Source organism: Schistocerca americana, chromosome 1 (genome assembly GCF_021461395.2).
Source record: "Schistocerca americana isolate TAMUIC-IGC-003095 chromosome 1, iqSchAmer2.1, whole genome shotgun sequence".
In the NCBI taxonomy this organism is placed as follows: domain Eukaryota; kingdom Metazoa; phylum Arthropoda; class Insecta; order Orthoptera; family Acrididae; genus Schistocerca; species Schistocerca americana.
This window is the reverse complement of record NC_060119.1, coordinates 306,911,438-306,932,727: the sequence shown is the minus strand read 5'-3', so window position 1 is coordinate 306,932,727 and position 21,290 is coordinate 306,911,438. Positions and strand designations below refer to the sequence as shown.

Genomic DNA, 21,290 nt, shown 5'->3' with positions numbered 1-21,290 from the left:
CAATTCTCACTGGTCGAGGCTACTCTCGCCTCAAATATCTTAGGCAACATAAGCCAGTACAGCAGACATACCAGTGAATATGCGGAAAATACATTTGCTTTCTGAGCGAGGCTCACGAGGAAGGCGGGCCGCTGCGCGAACGTCACAGCACGTGACACTGCAGCTCTTACGAGTGCCAGCAGCAGTCTCCGGCGTCTCGTTTCAGACGAGTTTAATAATTCTTGACTGCATGTTGCAATACACTCAAGATCTCGACAGCACACGGCAAAATTAACCCTTAAGTGGGTACGTTTTCAGTTAAATACTGGTTTCCCGTGGGCCCTGCATGGAGCCGAGTGTGGCGGACAAGTCAACTAGTGTCACGTCACAAGTACGTTGCAGGGTCCGTACATCTAATTGCCCCCGTTTCAGAAGTGCCTAAGTAAGTGTTCACTGTTTTCGTCGTCAAAGCTCCTACGCAGTGGAGTCTACACTAACAAAAAGACCTGAAGCACCGTGCAAATGATCGAACATTCCTCGCAAGACTGAACTGTAAAGTGTGACAGGGCAGTTGTATGTAATGTGTTTATCCTCAACTATTTGACGACATCTGAATGTAGAGATTCACACCTCATCACCAAAAGCAAAAATGAAAGTGCCCCTTCTGTAAAAGGTTACTTGTACGGTAATAGCCCTGTCAGTCAAAGTGCTTTACAAGTTTTCAGCAAGACGTGGTCTATTCCTCTTATCAGAATATCACTTTCTGTCCGCAAATAGAAGAAATGAGACAAACCTTGAGGGATTTTTTTAACATAAAATCCAATATCCAACAAAACAGAATTCTGTTTTCATCAAAAAGAACATATTCCGCCGGTAGAGGTGATGCGGAATTTGATCTTTTCGTGCGATGATTTAGAGCCTAGTCCTTTACGGGAAACGCTCTTAACGACTCAGCTATCCAGGCACTACCGTACGCAAAACTACAGTCTGCCAATATCTGTCTCCGATCTCGTATACACCTTTAAAATGGTTTAAATGGCTCTGAGCACTATGGGACTTAACGTCTAAGGTCATCAGTCCCCTAGAACTTAGAACTACTTGAACCTAACTAACCTAAGGCCATCACACACATCCATGCCCGAGGCAGGATTCGAACCTGCGACCGTAGCAGCAGCGCGATTCCGGACTGAAGCGCCTAGAACCGCTCGGCCACAACGTCCGGACGTATACACCTTTCTAGACATTTAAGATCATTACCCGCAAAAAGGGGAATGGATAGATAGATTAAAGTTATATATATTGCGAATTAGTGAAGATCGGTGGCAGGAGGAACAAGACTTCTGGTCAGGTGAATACAGGTTTAAAAATACAAAGTCAAATAAGGGTAATGCTGGAGTTGGTTTAATAATGAATAAAAAATAGGAACGTGGATTAAACTACTTCGAACAGCATACTGAATTCATTACTGTAGCCAAGACATACACGAAGCCCACCCCTACCACGGTAGTATAAGCTTATACGCCAACTAGCTCCGCAGATGATGAAGAGATTGAAGAAATGTATGATGCAATAAAAGAAATTATTCAGATAGTTAAGGAAGACTAAAATTTAATAGTCATGGGGGACTGGAACTCGATTGTAGGAAAAGGAAGAGAAGGAAAAGTCGTAGGTGAATATGGACTGCGGGGTGAGGCATAAAAGAGGAAGCCGCCTGGTAGAATTTTGCACAAAGCACAACTTAATCATAGCTAACAATTGGTTTCAGAATTATGAAAAAAGGCCAGGAGACACAGGAAGGCTGCAGATAAGCTATATAATTGTAAGACAGAGATTTGGGAACCAGATTTTAAATTGTAAGACATTTCCAGGGGCAGATGTGGACTCTGACCACAATCTATTGGTTATGAACTGTAGATTAAAACTGAAGAAACTTCAAAATGGTAGGAATTTAATGGGATCGGACCTGGATAAAATGAAATAACCAGAGGTGGTAGAGTGTCTCAGAGAGAGCACTAGGGAACGGTTGACAAGAACGGAGGAAAGAAATACAGTAGAAGAAGAATGGGTAGCTTTGAGAGATGAAATAGTAAAAACAGGAGAGAATCAAGTAGGAAAAAGACGAGGGCTAGTACAAATCCTTGAGTAACAGAAGAGATATTGAATTTAATTGATGAAAGGAGAAATTATAAAAATGCAGTAAATGAAGAAGGCGAAAAGGAATACAAACGTCTTAAAAATGAGATCGAAAGGAAGTGCAAAATGGCCACGCAAGGATGGTTAGAGGACAAATGTAAGGATGTGGAAATATATGTATCACTAGGGGTAAGATAGATGTTGCCTACAGGAAAATTAAAGAGATCTTTGGAGACAAGAGAAACACTTGTATGAATATCAAGGGCTCAGATGGAAAACCAGTTCTAAGCAAAGAAGGGAAAGCAGAAAGGTGGAAGCAGTATACAGGGTGTCTGAACAAGGGGGATGTACTCGAGGGCAATATTATGGAAATGGAAGAGGACGTGGGTGAAAATGAAATGATACTGCGTGAAGAGTTTGACAGAGCACTGAAAGACCTAAGTCGGAACAAGGTCCCTGGAGTAGACAACATTCCATCAGAACTACTCATAGCCTTGACAGAGCCGGCCATGACAAAACTCTTCCACAGGTGAGCAAGAAGTATGGGACAGGCGAAATACCGTCAGAGCTCAAGAAGAATATAATAATTCCAATCCTAAAGAAAGCAGTTGTTGACAGATGTGAAAATTACCGAACTATTAGTTTAATAAGTCGCGGCTGCAAAATACTGACACGAATTCTTTACAAACGAATGGAAAAACTGGTAGAAGCCGAACTTGGGGAAGAACACTTGAGGCAGTACTGACCCTACAACCTATCTTAGAAGATAGATTAAAGAAAGGCAAATCTATGTTTCTATCATTTGTATACTTGGAAAAAGATTTTGACAATGTTGAATGAAATACTCTCTTTCAGATTCTGAGGGTGGGAGGGGTCAAAAAAAAAGATGGTTCAAATGGCTCTGAGCACTATGGGGCTTAACATCTATGGTTATCAGTCCCCTAGAACTTAGAACTACTTAAACCTAACTAACCTAAGGACATCAAAAAACACCCAGTCATCACGAGGCAGAGAAAATCCCTGACCCTGCCGGGAAGCGAACCCGGGAACCCGGGCGCGGGAAGCTAGAGCGCTACCGCACGACCACGAGCTGCGGAAGGGAGGAGGTCAGATACAGGGATCTTAAGCCTATTTACAATTTCTACAGAAACCAGACTGCACTTATAAGAGTTGAGGAGCATGAAAGGGAAGCAGTGGTTGAGAAGGGAGTGAGACAGGGTTGTAGCCTATCCCTGATGTTACTCAATCTATATATTGAGCAAGCAGTAAAGGAAACAAAAGAAAAATTTGGAGTAAAAATTAAAATCCATGGAGAAAAAATAAAAACTTTGAGGTTTGCCGACAGCAATGTAATTCTCTCAGAGACAGCAAAGGACCTGGAACAGCAGTTGAACGGAATGTACAGTGTCTTGAAAAGAGGATATAAGATGAACATCAACAAAAGCAAAACGAGGATAATGGAATGTAGTCGAATTAAATCAGGTGCTTCTGAGGGAATTAGATTAGGAAATGAGACACTTAAAGTAGTAAAGGAGTTTTGCTATTTGGGGAGTAAAATAACTGATGATGGTTGAAGTAGAGTTCCAAAAATGTAGACTGCCAATGGCAAGGAAAGCGTTTCTGAAGAAGAGAAATTTTTTAACATCGAGTATACATTTAAGTGTCAGAAAGTCTTTTCTGAAAGTGTTTGTATGGAGTGTAGCCATGTATGGAAGTGAAACATGTACGATAAACAGTGTAGACAAGAAGAGAATAGAAGCTTTCGGAATGTGGTGTTTAGAAGAATGCTGAAGATTAGAGGGGTAGAGCACGTAACTTTTGAGGAGGTACTGAATAGAATTGGGATCAAGAGGAATTTGTGTCACAACTCGACTAGAAGAAGTGATCGATTTGTAGGATACGTTCTGAGGCATCAAGGGATCACCAATTTAATGTTGGAGGGAACCTGGAGGTTAAAAATCGTAGAGGGAGACGAAGAGATGAATACGCTAAGCAGTTTCAAAAGGATGTAGGTTGCAGTAGTTATTCGGAGATGAGGGTAGAGTAGCATGGAGAGCTGCATCAAATCAGTCTCTGGACTGAAGACCACAACAACAACAACCCGCAATGTGTAAGGAAATAGATTTGTTTCCTGGTTTCTATGCGAGGGTTGGAACTTAAGTAGTGGCAACTATTTATTCACAAACGATACAAAAGAGTTACATGTTTGCACCTGTTACTGTCCTACGAAGTAGTCACCAGCGTTATGTAGAATCCGTCGCCAGCGATGTGGAAGAAGTAGTATACCGTTAGCAGAGCCTGTTCTGTTGGTGGTGCGAATGGAGCTGTCTAGTGCCTGTCGAATTTCTGGAACAGTTCTGAAGCGAATGCCACGAAGTGGTTCCTTCATCTTCGGAATCAAATCAAAGCCACAAGGACTTCAGTCCGGAGAGTATGGTGAATGGTACAGTACTTCCCAGTCCCATCGACCGAACAGAGCAGCCACAGCTTGCGCTGTATGCGTCCACACATTGTCGTGCAAAATGATGGGTGGGTTGCGCAGAAAGTGTCGCCGCTTCTTTCGCAAAGCTGGTAGCAGGTGATGCTCCAAAAACGAACAGTAATACTGTGCATTGACGGTGGCATTCGCTTCAGAACTCTTCCAGAGATTCGATAGGCAGTAGACCGCTCCATTCGCACCATCAACAGAACAGGCTCTGCTAACGGTATACTACGCCTTCCAGATCGCTGGCATCCGGTTCTACACAACGCTGGTGACTACTCTGAAGGACAGTAACAGGTGCAAACATGTAACTCTTTTGAATCGGTTGCGAATAAATAGTTGCCACTATTTAAGTTCCAACGCTCGTAGTTAAACTTTCAGAAATTTACGTAATTTAACTCATTGTTCTAATTATCCTTGCAACTACACTCCTGTTAGAAATACTATATTTGGAGAAATGTTCCTTTTCAGGTACAAAATGATCCGAGAAAAGGCTCCAGTGACTGAATACTATCAAGAAAAATTAATTTCAGAAGGTCTGCTATCCACAGAGGAAGCTGAAGCAATCTGGAGCAAATACGACACACTTTTCAAACAGGAAATGTCCAGGTAAGTTTATTACTTAGAATGCCGCTGTTACTTTTTTCGATTGATAGCAACTGAAATGTATCTTAACTTCGAATCTTACATTCCCTAATAAAAATGTCTCGCAAAATCCACAATCGCGATGCTTTGCGAATCCTGAATGCATATGTTTTTTTAAATCTCAATTTATCGGAATATTCTTTAATTTGAATGCAGTGAGTAATATTTCTCCTTTAGTTGTCTTCTTTTTCAGCTGGCATAATTCTTGTAATCATATATGAACGCATGCTTTCGCTGTTGGGCTCATTTCGTGCATATTCTTTCGAAGGGTGTGACCATGTTATGATGAAAATAAGTCCGACATTCCGTTGTTGCAGGTGATCTGTGTTCCCGTAATAATAATCGAAACATGGAATTCAGATCCCGTAATTAAACTGTGACAGTAGCACTTGTGTTTTTTTTTTTATTTTTATTTGCGCCATTGTATACAACAGGACAGCAGAGCAGCAAACTAGCATGGCAACTGCGATGTCCCCATCGACAACCTGGCTCACTGACTACGCCTCCTCCTACTAAATCAGCGCGTGTGGTGACGCAGATGTAACACACGGGGAGGCCTATCAAGTCCGCGTCTGGTAGTCTAGATTTAGCTTTGTCGTGGTTTCCCTACATACTTTAAGGCAAATGCTGGGGTGGTTCCTTTTAAAGGATACGGCTGATTTCTTTCCCTATCGCTCCCTAACGTTGTGTTGGGTCTCTAATGTCCTCATCATTGACAGAATGCTAAATCCTCGTCTTTATGCTTCATAGTGGCGCTTGAGTAAAAAGAAGAAAAAAAGGATTCTGTTCATATTCTGACTTCCTAGTAAAACGCCCTTATGTTGTCTTTGTTTGTTACCATAATACATATAGAACGCATGAAAACATCGTTTCATTACATTTGTTAGAATACCATTAACATTAAAATTTACAGTAGCGATGATGTTAGCCTTCCGGTGACTGCTTTTGTAGAAAAAAGTTGTGATTGTCATTGTAGAACTGCTGGGATTGTGATGAGAACTGGAGCATATTCATGTTAGACAGTTTCTCTACAAGAAATTTTCAAGCAAACGCCTAAAACTGATAGCATACCAGAAGAATTCACAAAACCTCAAGGTTACCTGCTTTACCAGCACTGAAGGTATTTGTTTATTTTTCATCTTTAGTAGCGTATCATCTCCATTAACTTCATCAGAGGAGCATGTTTCTTATAGGTTCCCGTACGCTTGTCAATAAAGAAAAACCCATCTAGAGAAGTCCACAGTTCTCCATGTCAACCACGGATCATTTAAATTTTGTTGCTATTGGATGCGATAATTCTATATGATGCCTCTTAATTTGCAATCACTGTACTTGATGTGAAAACACGTAAATAAGTATAAAGCAATCTGCTAAAATCACCTTTGTATTCCGCTGCACGCAACTGCTAACTTAAGTGGCATTCATTGTACATGAAATTCGTTGAAATTTAACATTTTCTGTTTCGTACTCCATAATGTACTTTGGACTTTTCTAAACATTTTGGTTTATAATACATTAAAATCACACAATTGTGAGACCTACAAATAATATTTTAAATGTTGACATGTGACTGTTAAATTTCGCGGCTACGCATCTACTGCCACGGTTGAGCAGTCATATCTTGGGAATTACACAGCCTAGAAGGCTTTGAACTGCTTTGTTTCGTGCCTACTGTTACGTTTCAGAAGTTGGCATTACGAATAAACAAATCAGTCCTTGATTCTGATACTAGATTTCGTTGAAAGTAGTGTGATTATCGTCTATTTTTGTAGTTGATGAGTTTTGGGCATATTATGGGAAGGCCATTAGAGATAACTGTGACAATTTATGGAAGATGAAAAGAGCTGTGTAGAGTACTTTTTTTCTTCCAATATCAACCGATGAAAAGCCATGTCATGCTTTGTGACCACCTCCACCAAACACTTGTTGTAAATATAGGCAAGCTGAATTTTCTGACACCCTGTATGAATGTACACCTAAACATTCTCTTCCTTTGGCAGCAATGGAGGTAATCAAACCTACTTACAGAGATTTGGCAAATCCTGAGCTACTAAAGAAGTGTTTACATGGGAAGACCCAGAATGTGAATGAGTTCTTCAATAATGGCCGGCCGGTGTAGCCGAGCGGTTCTAGGCGCTTCAGTCTGGAACCACGCGACCACAACGGTCGCATGTTCGAATCCTGCCTCGGGCATGGATGTGTGTGATATCCTTGGTTAGTTAGGCTTAAGTAGTTGTAAGTTCTAGGGGATTGATGACCTCAGATGTTAAGTCCCATAGTGCTCAGAGCCATTTGAACCATTCAGTAATGTTGTGTGGTGCCGTGTGCCAAAAAATGTATTTGTTGGCCTTATGACTCTAAATTTACCAGTGTCTGATTCTGTAATAACTTTTAATTGTGGGAACTATGAAAGATTTAAGGTTCTGGAGGAGTTAGGGGTAAGATTTGGACAGAACACAGCTAAAGGACTGTAGGAACTGGATGAGCTTCGTGTACATGAAGCAGAGTTAGCTGCTCAGCAAATGACAAAAGAAGCAAGAAAGACAAGGATGAGGCAAGCACTGGGCTGTTGTGGCACTGAAGAAGACAGAGATGGGCCCTGCTCCCCCCGTTTGATGGTCCTCGACTCAGATGAACAATCGATGGTTTCAGTTGGCTGGAAAAATTTGATCTTAATGCATAAATTGACTGATTAATTTCATCAGCTTGAATAGTGCCACTGACCTCAATGTTACCTAAGCAATACGAATCGTTGATTGTAAGTGTGATTTCATTCCCTTTCAGCTCTCTTTCTTTTAAATGGTGACTGGACCGGTCAGATGCTGAGACAATTCCACGTGTCGGAAAATCTCCGGGTTATGTGCGTTAGTTAACACAAGAGATGACTCGACCTACTAATCCTTACTAAACATAAGGTTAACATTTTTGCCGACCATTCGAGCAACTGAGATGATGGCTCAGGATCAGCAGCGACTGACTAGAGAAACACACTTTAGAACACTGCCTCTGCACCTAAGGGCACAAAACGCCGTCTACACCCATGTGAGCTGTCTGTCGACTCCCCGAAAAAATGGTTCAAATGCCTCTGAGCACTATGGGACTTAACATCTGAGGTCATCAGTCCCCTAGAACTTAAAACTACTTAAACCTAACTAACCTGGACATCACACACATTCATGCCCGAGGCAGGATTCGAACCTGCGACCGTAGCGGTCGCGTGGTTCCAGACTGTAGCGCCTAGAACCACTCGGCCACCCCGGACGGCCGACTCCCCGATTTCATGAACTCTTGACCACTCCTATAAATTATTTAACATTCGGGCCTTCCAGCCAATCAGACTCAGTAGCTGCATGCAACCAATTTTATTGGCTCTTTTCCTCTCGCGGTAATCACTTCACTGCAAAATACTGCATAATGCTAGGGCTCCCACACATTTATTTTCCAAGAGTTGCTTGGAGACACTGTTATTATGGAAAATTCATTCGACCTTGAGTCTGCCTCTTAGGCCTTCTCCGCAACGCATTTAGGATGATTAGGCAAAGTCCAGCTCATTCCCTCCAGACTAGAGAAACTTCTTTTCTCTGGATATCGACTCTGGCAAAGGCAGTAGCCGCAGGAGGAGCAAACAGGCGCGGCAGATAATGATGCATAGCTCGTAAATTGACGTGGCCCAACTAGTACTCGAGCGTCGGTATTACGGCGCCGGCTGGTCTGACAGGTGTAACGTGTGTGGCAGGGCGCAGCGCGAGACGAGCCACCGGCTGCAGGACTGGAGCGACCTGCCGGCGCCGCGTCAGCCTCCCGCCGAGGCGTGTGCGCCGCTCGCCTTCCCCGTGACGGGGCTGCGCGCCGACGTGCTGCAGGCCGTGGCAGAGGCCGTGCTCACGCCGCCCGCCGGCATGCAGCTCCACACACAGGTAGCGACAGCAGCACTTCTCCACAACGAAAATCTCCTCGATAAAAATCAAACAGAGATGTTGCGAAATTCACTTGAAAAAAAGGCGTCCTATTTCATGAAGTCCCTTGAGTTTCTTTTACTGAACAAAATGCGAGCTTACCCAGCATTGAACCAGATTCCTGACAGCATTCAGAACTTTGTAAGAGACAAAACACAGTGCGTCATTATTAACAGGGTAAAATCGAGAGATGTAGAGGTACACTACTGGCCATTAAAATTGCTACACCAAGAAGAAATGCAGATGATAAACGGGTATTCATTGGACAAATATTGTACTAGAACTGACATGTGATTACATTTTCAAGCAATTTGGGTGCATAGATCCTGAGAAATCAGTACCCAGAACAACCACCTCTGGCCGTAATAACGGCCTTGATACGCCTGGGCATTGAGTCAAATAGAGCATGGATGTCGTGCACAGGTACAGCTGCCTATGCACCTTCAACACGATAGCACAGTTCATCAACAGTAGTGACTGGCGTATTGGGACGAGCCAGTTGTTCGGCCACCATTGACCAGACGTGTTCAGTTGGTGAGAGATCTGGAGAATGTGCTGGCCAGGGCAGCAGTCGAACATTTTCTGTATCCAGAAAGGCCCGTACAGGACATGCATAACGCAGTCGTGCATTATCCTGCTGAAATGTAGGGTTTCGCAGGGATCGAATGAAGCGTAGAGCCACGGGTCGTAACACATCTGAAATGTAACTACCACTGTTCAAAGTGCCGTCAGTGCGAACGAGAGGTGACCGAGACGTGTAACCAATGGCACCCCTTACCTTCACGCCGGGTGATACGCCAGTATGGCGATGACGAATACACGCTTCCAATCTGCGTTAACTGCGATGTCGCCAAACACGGATGCGACCATCACGATGCTGTAAACACAACCTGGATTCATCCGAAAAAATGACGTTTTGCCATTCGTGCACCCAGGTTCGTCGTTGAGTACACCAATCGCAGCCGCTCCTGTCTGTGATGCAGCGTCAAGGGTAACCGCAGCCATGGTCTCTGAGCTGATAGTCCATCCTGCCGCAAACGTCGTCGAACTGTTCGTGCAGATGGTTGTTGTCTTGCAAACGTCCCCATCTGTTGACTCAGGGATCGAGACGTGGCTGCACGATCCGTTACAGCCATGCGGATAAGATGCCTGTCATCTCGACTGCTAGTGATACGAGGCCGTTGGGATCCAGCACGGCGTTCCGTATTACCCTCCTGGACCCACCGATTCCATATTCTGTTAACAGTCATTGGATCTCGACAAACGCGAGCAGCAATGTCGCGATACGATAAACCGCAATCGCGATAGGCTACAATCCTACCTTTATCAAAGTCTGAAACGTGATGGTACGCATTTCTCCTCCTTACACGAGGCGTCACAACAACGTTGCACCAGGCAACGCTTGTCAACTGCTGTTTGTGTATGAGAAATCGGTTGGGAACTTTCCTTATGTCAGCACGTTGTAGGAGTCGCCACCGGCGCCAACCTTGTGTGAATGCTCTGAAAAGCTGATCATTTGCATATCACAGCATCTTCTTCCTGTCGGTTAAATTTCGCGTCTGTAGAACGTCATCTTCGTGGTGTAGCAATTTTAATGGCCAATTGTGTAACTTCATGGAGTATCCGAAGAACCATTACTGGTTCCAACGTGCGTGAATGGTCTAGCAGGCAACCGCGTCAGCTCGATGACGCTTTTTGCAGACGATGCTGTTGTCCACAGTAAAGTTGCAACATAACAAGACGAATAAAATGTTGGATCACCTGCGGAAGATCGACACTGGTGTAGGGACTGGCAGCTGATCCAAACGTAAATGAATGTAATGAACAAGAAATACACTACTATTGGTGGCAAATCACCGGAACAGTAACTCTCGCAAAATGTCTAGGATGATCATGCATAATGACCTAAAGTACATTATCATATAAACAAATAGTAGACAAAGCAAAAGTCAGACTGAGATTCATTGGCATAATATGATGGAAATGTAATTCATCCTCGAAAGAAGTGCCTTTCAAAACACTCGTTCAACCGATTCTTGAGTATTTTTCATCAGCTTGAGACCCTTACCGAGTAGGATAAATAGAAGAGTTGGAGAAGATCCAACGTAGAGTGGCAACTTTCTTCACGGGATCGGTTACTAGACGAGAGACAATTGCGGAGTTGCTGAACAAACTGCAGTGGCAGACGCTACAACAGAGGCATTGTGCACCATGGAAAGATTTACTGTTGATGTTTCTAAAAGTACGTTTCCAGAAGAATCGTGCAACACATTGCTACCTCCCACATTGTTGTCATCTTCAGTCTGAAGACTGGTTTCATGGTAACAGTATGTGGCAATCCGCTTCAACTCTGCATAACTACTGCAACCTACACCCATTTGAATCTGCTTACTACAGCCAAGTGTTGGTCTCCCACTTCAGAGCTTCCCGCTACACTGTCTTCTGCTACTAAACTGATGATTTCTTGAGGCCTCCGCATGCGCCCTATTAACCAGTCTCTTCTTTTAGTCAAGTTGTGCCATCTTTTCTTTCTTCCCAATTCGTTTCCGTATGCCCTTGTTAATTATTTGATTTGCTCGCTTAATCCTCAGCATTCTTACATACAGCATATATTTAGAAAGCTTCGATTCTCTTCTTGTCTGAACTGCTTATCGTCCACGTTTATCTTTCGTATAAGCCTTCACTCCAGACAAATACTTCCAAAAAAGACTCGATAACACTAAAATTTATATTCGATGTTGACAAATTTCTCTTCTTCAGAATCGCTTTTCTTACTATTTCCAGTCCCCCATTTTACATCTTCATATGCCTCATCAGTTATTTTTCTGTCCAAGTAGCATAATTAATCTACTACTTTCAGTTTCTCCTTTCCTAATCTAATTCCCTCAACATCGTCTGATTTAATTTGAGTACCTTCCACAACCCTCGTTTTGCTTTTCTTGATGTTCATTTTATCTTCTACCTTTCAAGACATTCTACTTGCCATTCATCTGCTGTTCCAAATCGTTTGCGCTTATTATAAATTTACAATATCATCGACAGACCTCAAAAATTATTTCTTCTCCCTGAACTTAGATTCCATCTCCAAATTTCTTATTGGTTTCCTTTATTGCTTGCTCAATGTACAGATTGAATAACTCACTCCCTTTTCACTCATCCCCTGTCTTTCATGTTCTTCAACTCATGCAACTGAAGTCTGTTTTCTGTACTACTTGTAGATAACTTATCACCCCCTATATTTTGTCCTTCTAACGTTCAGAATTTCGAAGAGTGTATTTCAGTCAACGAATTTCAAATGCTTTCTCTCAATCTGCAGATGGTATAAACGAAAGTTTGTCTTTCTTCAGTGTATTTCCTAAGATAATTCGTAGGATCAAGTTGCCTCAGACATTCCTACATTTCTCTGGAACCCAAACTAACCTACCTCAAGGTCAGCTTCTACCAGCAACCCAAACTAACCTACCCCAAGTTCAGCTTCTACCAGTTTTTCCACTCATCTGTAAATATTTCATGTCGGTATTTTACATCCATTTCTTATTAAATTGATGGTCTGGTAATATTCAAACCTGTCAGCTCCTACCAGCTTTGGAATAAGAATTATTACATTCTTCTTGCAGTGTAAGGGTGCTTCACCTTCTTGCGCACCAGGTGGGAATTTTTGTCTCAATAATTCAGTGGGAATGCGCCTTGCTTTGACTTAGATCTTACAGTGCCCTATTAAATTCTTCTCGCAGTATCGTATCTTCCATCTCTTCTTTTACTTCCTCTTTCCTTTCTATAGCATTGCTTCAAGTTCGTTTCCCATATACAGCGCTTCTATACAGTCCTTCCACCTTTCAGCGTCCCTTCTTGGCTTAATGCGGACTTCCCATCTGAGCAATTAATATTCATACAGGTTCTTCTTTTTTCTCCAAAAATCTCTTTAATTTTTTTGTAGGCAGCTACGTTCCCATTAGTTATGCAAGCGTCTAACCAATACTGTTTTGCCGTTTTGCATTTCCCGACAGTCTCATTTGTTGGACCTCTGTATTCTCTTTTACCAGATTGTTTATATTTAATATTTTTTCCTTCATCACTTAACGTAAGTATTTCGCGTGTTATTTAAGGATTACTACTCCTATCTGATCCCCTCCTGCCTTTACTACTTTATTTCTTGAAGCTACCCATTCATCTTCTGTAGCATTCCTTACCCAGACTCAATTAATCGTTCCTTAACGATCTCTCTGAATTTCTCGAGAGTCTCAGGTTCTTATAACTTATGCAAGTCCCACCTCCTTAACTTCCTACTCTTCTGCAATTTCTTCAGTTTTGATCTGCAGAAAAACGAAATGAGCTATGTCAGGGTCTACATATACCACTGAAAATGCTTTCCAGTTTAAAATCTAGTTTCGAAATCCCAATCTTACCATTATGTAATCTGCCTAAAATCTTCTAGCATCTCCAGGTCTCTCCGATGCATACAACCTTTTTCATGTTTCGTAAACAAAGTATAAGCAATGATTAAATTACGCTCCGCACGTCAGTCTAGCATGCAGCTTTTCTATTTTATTCCTTTTCACCCAATCCATTTGCTCCTACTATTTTTCTTCTCTTCCTTTTCCTACTATCGAATTCCAGTCCCCCACCACAACTATATATTCGTCTCCTTTAAGTATCTGAATAATTTCTTTCATCTCATAGTATATTCTTTCAGTCCCTTCTTCATCTGCAGAACTAGTCAGTATGTAATTGTGTACTTTTACAGCGTGTGTTTGCTTCTTTACCGTGATTTCCCTAAATCATTCCAGGCAGATGGCGGGATGGTTCCCTTGAAAGAGCAGAGCCGGTTTCCTTCCTCATCCTTGAGAGAATCCGAACTTGTGCTCTGTCTCAAATGACATCGATGTCGACGGGACATTAAACCCAATCTTCTTTCCTTCTGCATTCCTGTTTACTCATTCATTATCAGACCTACCCGTACATTACGCGTATTTGATTTTGTGTTGATAACCCTATACTCAGACCTAATTCACTTTAATCTAACTTCAACCCAAATGTTTCTCTTTATAAAATCTCTAACTTGCCTATCCGATTAGGGAATCTAACATTTCACGCTTCGGCTCGCAGAATGTCTGTTTTGTTTTTAGAGTTCTATTGTCCCCACCTGGAGATCCAAATTAGGGACTATTTTACTTACTCGATATTTTACCCAAGAGGATGCCACCATCGTTAAGCAATACGGTATATCTGCATGTCAGCAGGAAATATAACGGCTACAGTTTCGGCTTTGCTTACAGTCGTTCACAATGGCAACATAACAAGTTCATCTTGGTTAATGTTACAAGTACACGTCAGTCAACCATCCAGACTGTCGCCTCTGTAGCTACTGAAAAGGCTACTGCCTCTCTTCAGATATTTTTCTGTTCTTGTTGCAAATGCAGTACAGCTCTTGTATCGTAGGGGCACGCAAGCCTCCCCATGTCGGTAAGGTGCATGCTTTGTGTCATGTGAAGTGCTGATATCAGATATACCAAACGCGCTAAGAGATCTTATTTTGTAACTGTATTACGATGTCGTTTATATTTCATAAGCATTCCTAGAGATCACTTAGGGCCTACTAGTATTCCAGAACTTTTATAAATGTATTCTGACTTTGTATCAGTCTAACAGTTATTTAATAATATTTTGTCATATTCAGCCACTGTCTTTCCCTATGAAATCCACACCAATGAATATTTATTTTACTTTACCTAAGTGTGTATTGTGCCATGTTGTACATCACTGTTGTTCTTTTTATGAACAGTAATGTGCGCTGTAGTGTAATAATTCATTATGATGAGATAAGTAGACTCTGATTTACTTTAAATTTTGTGAAAAACTATTATCTATGTTTGTGCTATTACCACATGGTATTTGTGTGGGAAAATTTATGACTGACTTCAAGCTTTAGACAGTTAATGGTACTCCTAAGTACGTTTGTCTGTCAAGACCTCTTAAAATCCTATACACAGAGTTATAAGAGGAAGTAAACATGCATTAACAGAAGGTTCGCTCTATTTAAACATATAGTCTATTTTTAGTGGTATCCAAGTTATAGATATTGGAAGCATCTGGCATTTGTCATGTTCGGGCCTTCAATGTGCCCACAGATTCTACAGAAATTCTCGCATATCATGTGTAAAGTGTGAGTTAGAGATAAGCTATAATGTTCTGCATGTGTAGATTAGAAAGAGTACTGGTGCAAAGACAGAGCTGGAACAGTCTGCATGGCTGCCAGATCTCCTACTGATTCCCTTTCACCCACTTATCTAAGCATCCTAATTACCACTTGCGTTCTGTACACTGTAGTAAAAGATTCAACATCATGAAGCCCCAGCAGCACAGGATCAGGCACCACCCTCTGTACGAAAACCTGATTTTATGTTTTAAAACAAGTGTCTGCAATTGCCACTGTCAGACATGAAGATGTCTTACACTGAAAACACGCTAAATTACACTGCCACCAGTCCAAAATAATTATTCTGAGTTTAAAATGACAAGGAATTTTAGCAAAATGAAGGAAGCCCATTGGGTTTATGTTTCTAAAACAGATGCCTACATTTTCTACCATCAGACACGATGTATGTACTCACATTATGTTAAAACACGCTAAATAACACTGCTATCAGTCCTATTCCAAGCTTCAAATGGCATGAAATTTTAATAAAAACTGCAAGATAACCCAATGGTTTCATGGTTTTAAAGCTATGTTTTAGAATCACCACCTTCGGACATGAATCAGTAACTTTTACACACACTGAAATGTAGTCAGCAGTTGACTCAACTTTGGCACTTAACAAACCTGCATTGGTTGCTTGACTATTTAAGGTTTCACTCTGGTTATGTAGAACTTCAAAAAATGGTTCAGATGGCTCTAAGCACTGTGGGACATAACATCTGAGGTCATCAGTCCCCTAGACTTAGAACTACTTAAACCCAACTAACCTAAGGACATCACACACATCCATGCCCGAGGCAGGATTCGAATCTGCGACCATAGCGGTCACGCGGTTCCAGACTGAAGCGCCTAAAACCGCTCAGCCACACCTTTAGACTTTCACTCTGAGCATTTAAACTAGAATGTACTAAACCCAGCTCTTCACTTAGAGTTGCATTCTGAGCATTTGAAGCTTTACTCTGGGCATTAATTTAGAATTTAAAATTTTGATCAGATTTACTAACTCAGACCAGTCAGGTCCTTCTTTGCTAACTTTCGTTGCCATGGATGGTTCTGAAGTTTCCTCGGCTTGCTGTACGTTATCCATACTCCTATAGGCTTCAGACCTTGTAAGCATTTAATTCTAATTGTAATTATACTAAATACACAGTAAAGGTTCACTCCACAGTATTCTGTCACACTTCTTATTACAGTAATTAAGCTTTGTTTCACGCTCATCCGACGTAGAGTTCTCGCTGCGTAGGTGTGGAAGCAGGTCAGCACCGGTGAACAGCAACTGGGGCCGGCAGCGTAGGATATTGGATTCCGCGTCTGCGTCCTCGCGATGCGTGTGAGAGCTGTATACTCCCCGCACTGAATCTTCTAGGACGAACTGTTCTAGGCGTATTTCTTCTTGGTCTAATGCGTCGAGATTTTCTCATTATTATGCTCGGTTGGCAACACATGATAGGTTTTTCTCTCGTTTTCGTCTCGAAATTCCTGTTTTCTTCTGTCCTTTCACACGGGTCGCCACGTTCTAACGGTTTGGACGACTTAAAGTGTTGAAGTATGTATGCAAACTTCCACTTCCTTAACGAGATGACTTACTTGGATGTTCGGCCGACCTTCTTTGCTGGTTAGCCTGCCGCTGCAAACTCTCTTGCTCTTCTTCTCCGACGTATGTTGCTAGTTACAGGAATTTCTCAAGACTTTTGCTACTTATAAAAATAAGTACACGTATAAAGTTTCATTTGATTCAACCAATGATGTATATTTGAACTTCAGACATTTTGCAAAATCCCACTCTTCACATAAATAAATATGGGTTACTAAGTATCTCGTGTGTGCAAACGTCAGAAACAAAGTTAATTTAGATGTAAGGGAAGGTTGGCTTAATAACCATGTCCATTTTCAACATGAAACAGAATACACGTCTTCCCTTCAACAAGGCTAAGACAAATGGTTTTTAATGGTTCTTTTTCAACTACTCACGTTACTATAACAGAGGTCAAAACACAATTAGTACAGAACAGCATAAACACTCCATGGTTCTTCTGTCCACTTTCACTTAACTTTCATGTATCGACCGACAAGTACTTGTCTGTGCAGTTCGACTGCGCGTCTACATTCTACTCGTGACTCATTTCCAACCTGCACACACAAACATGTCACTCACAGTAGGTAGGATTCCACTTTCTCGCACTCATATCTAAAATATCCTGTGTTCGAAACGGTAGAAGGCCGAGTGGTTCTAGAACTTACGCAAAAATTCTCGAATCACTACAACCTATGTCTACAGACATAACTTCACATTGTTGTTACAGAGAGAGAGATATATGAAAAGGTTCTGACTTAAAAATGGCCCTGAGCACTACGGGACTTAACATCTGACGTCATCAGTCCCCTAGAACTTAGAACTACTTAAACCTAACTAACCTAAGGACATCACACACATCCATGCCCGAAGCAGGATTCGAACCTGCGACCGTAGTGGTCGTGTGGTTCCAGACTGAAGCGCCTAGAACCGCTCGGTCACAGCGGCCGGCTTCTGACTTAAAGCCTGAGAATAGTTGCATCCAATAATAACAATGATGCATTGTTCAAAGATCAAACTAAGCTTTTCGACAAATGCTGATTAATGTGCAAATTATGCCAGTATCGTAAATACCTGAACCATGTGTCTATTGTTACTGCTATGGAACAATCAAGTTAAAACAAAAGTGCAACATGTGTATTTTGTACTCGAAATCACACGTATTTCTTATCAATAATATGGGCAATTTTTTTTTTCTTTTTTTACACTGGATTGATTTTTTTAGTTTGCAGCCAGAGCTCTACAACCAAACTTACCTGTTACAACAAGCATCATATATGCCTTTTTATAAATGCATCGTGCTGTTCTACATCGTATATAGATTTCTACATTTACTATGTTTAAAGTAACTTGTAAGCCCTGCCTACATATATGTAACAGTCTGTGTGATCTAAAAGTTTATAAAGATCTGCAGTCATTGTAGATGATGAATAAGGTACCTGAGGTGGTATATCGATAACAATAGCGTAGCCTCATTACTATTCATCCTAAACTGGCTAAGATACAGCGACAGCACAGTTTTGCTTGGATTTTTTTTAAGAAACACATACTTAATACTTTGAGAAAAAATTGCTTTATTTGTTCTCTTCTACAATCATCACAGCATTGTTTAAAAATTTATTAAAAGAATTTTCGTGTGATAATAGGGAGTGAAGCAAGAAAAATAGTTACATCGTTATTTTACAATAAAGTACAAAGTGCGTATTATCATATGGTGCAAAAAGTATGAGAATATATATGACTTCCTCCATCATACACAGTCAGTTTAAGTAATACAGCAAATTATTGCTATAAAAACTTCATTGATCTACACAAATAAGTATTGAAGGATGTTAATCTTGTCTCGTATGTTCTATATTTATGGTGATCTAACCCATTGACTCACTCATCATACATTAAATTGCACATCCACACTGATACAGGCATATTTCCATTCTGCACAGGTTAGAAGTATCACAAAAAGGCTATTCAGTATGACATATTTGACTCATCACATGTTTGCTTGTAGATGCAATCCCACTGCTAAACCTAGCCCAATTGCGCTATTTTGGTATGTAGCAATTTTGTGGTCAATCTCTCTGGTACAAAACATAATTTTCTGGGGAGACTATTTTGTTTCTCCCACTTGTCAGGACCAGGAATGAGTCCATCCTGCTGTTGCTAAGGGCTGTCTTCCCACGAAAACTGCATCTTACATCTTTGAAGGAATTATTCGTACGCCGAGTTTCCGGAATATTCGGGCTGCCTCACTTTCGGCTCCCTCTGGGGCTTCGTTTTCATCCACACATCAGACTCGCTTCATCTGTAGGTGCATCTCCCCACTTTGTGTGACATGATCAAACGTGACTGCCGCTTGCCTCCCCAAATTCTGATGCGCTACTCGATTAAAATTCACGTAATTGAACCAAAATTCGAATTTAGATGAGGTTGTATCAATAAATTGCAAAATCCACAGAACATATTTGATGCTCTGTTTGAGCACAAGACATATTTTTTCTCAACTCATGAGATTACGTAATGCTAGGTTCAAAAATGTACATAGAGAATGAAATAGCGTGTCACTCTCATGTCATTAGTTTCCAATTGTCAATACTTTAAAATAAGCACAATAGTTTGGAGATATGTGTAATGTGGAGGTAATGTCTCAGATTACCATACATAAATCTTGTCAGCAGTTAAAAGTTGCTCAAAATCTGTATACATTCAACGAACTGACTGGCAACACACGCTCACAATCACATAGTCACATAAATGAGTCCTATGATATTAATTATTTATTACATTGGGCCTCAACATATAATAACTGTAATTAGAACTACGTTGTTCTTTCCTATGAAAACCGACTTTTCCTTCTTTCAATTATTGTAGTTAATAAATAAATGTTATAAAAATAAGGCGATTAAGTAAATAAATACTGAATGTAAACAAGTACATAACAGAAACAAATATTGAAGTCATCAGACAATTCTGGTTTGAAGTTAGTGACATGCACGGTGCAATATCTCACTTCATAGATAATGCTGCTCCACATTATTGCCACAAGACAAATATCAAATAATTTATAGATTTAACTGGAATGTACCAGTTGATTGATAGAGTTCAAAAAAATGGTTCAAATGGCTCTAAGCACTATGGGACTTAACATCTGAGGTCATCAGTCCCCTAGACTTAGAACTACTTAAACGTAACTAACCTAAGGACATCACACACATCCATGCCCGAGGCAGGAATCGAACCTGCGACCGTAGCAGCAGTGCGGTTCCGGACTGAAGCGCCTAGAGCCGCTCGGCCACAGCGATCGGCGATAGAGTTCTTTCGAGCTTTCAGCTGCTGCCATCCTAATATAACGCAGCTATATAGGGATAGTAGCAACAAGCACACAACAGCGACCACATGACAATGGCTGAAGAGAACGTGGCAGAAGGTTTGTGGGTTTTAAACCACTTGATGCAGCTGGAAGCTCAAGAGAATTTCATCAGAATATATCACCATGAAACCATGCATTCGTATCCAAGTTGATAATTTTGATCCATTTCTGTTTATTGCAATTATACTTATTTTGCTTATTACATTTTCATCCTTTGCAAGAAACACTATAGATATATAAAAGCGAAAATTATGGAGATGGTAACACTTCAGTGCATGGGAAATGGTATTACTTACAATATTTCCTTCAAAACGTTACAAAAATCAAAATATACACGTTTTTCACTTGGAATTACATGTCCGTATACTATTAAGAAACTAAGTGGTAATATTTGTAGATCCACAGAAGTTATGATGTAACTCAGGCAAATTATCCTGCTGAGAATATTTTGAATTATGCATGTGTTTTGAGGAGTTTTGAATGTAAATTTCCCGTCTCAGAAAAAGCAAACAATAGCCAGACTGTATGCAGCACTTGGGCCCATGCCTATACTCAAAGATTCACAAATTCAGAAACTACAATCTCACATAGTGTAGGTCAACAGGGCGGAAGAAAAACAAATGTATTATTTAGCATTTTGGCATTATGCATTTCTGTAACTCACATACATATTGTTTGGTATTGGCTTTTAATGTCGTTGGAAGAATTCCTACATGCAGAAATATTAATTAATATGCAATTTCTATTGCTGAAGATACTTAGTTGTGAGGTTGTTTCACAGGGATTTTAAGAGAGAACATTTGATATTTTCTTCAGAAATCTCGAAGATCCATACAGAGAACACAACCATCCACAATGCTGGTCATTTCAACCAATCACTGTCCAGTGATCCCTAATTTGTGAGCTCTCTTGTTGCATTCTGGGAGCAGGATATCATATGATATGCGTAACACATATCA

At 41.0% G+C, this 21,290-nt stretch overlaps 1 protein-coding gene across 1 annotated transcript in view; it reads left to right on the top strand.

Moving 5' to 3' along the window:
- Positions 1–21,290, top strand: part of LOC124545457 (2-oxoglutarate dehydrogenase, mitochondrial-like) — a 162,509-nt gene that overhangs the window by 65,082 nt on the left and 76,137 nt on the right. The window contains exons 8-9 of the mRNA XM_047124423.1: positions 5,066–5,203; positions 8,976–9,156. Of these exons, the coding sequence (XP_046980379.1) occupies positions 5,066–5,203; positions 8,976–9,156 (319 nt within the window). The remainder of the gene's footprint in view (positions 1–5,065; positions 5,204–8,975; positions 9,157–21,290) is intronic.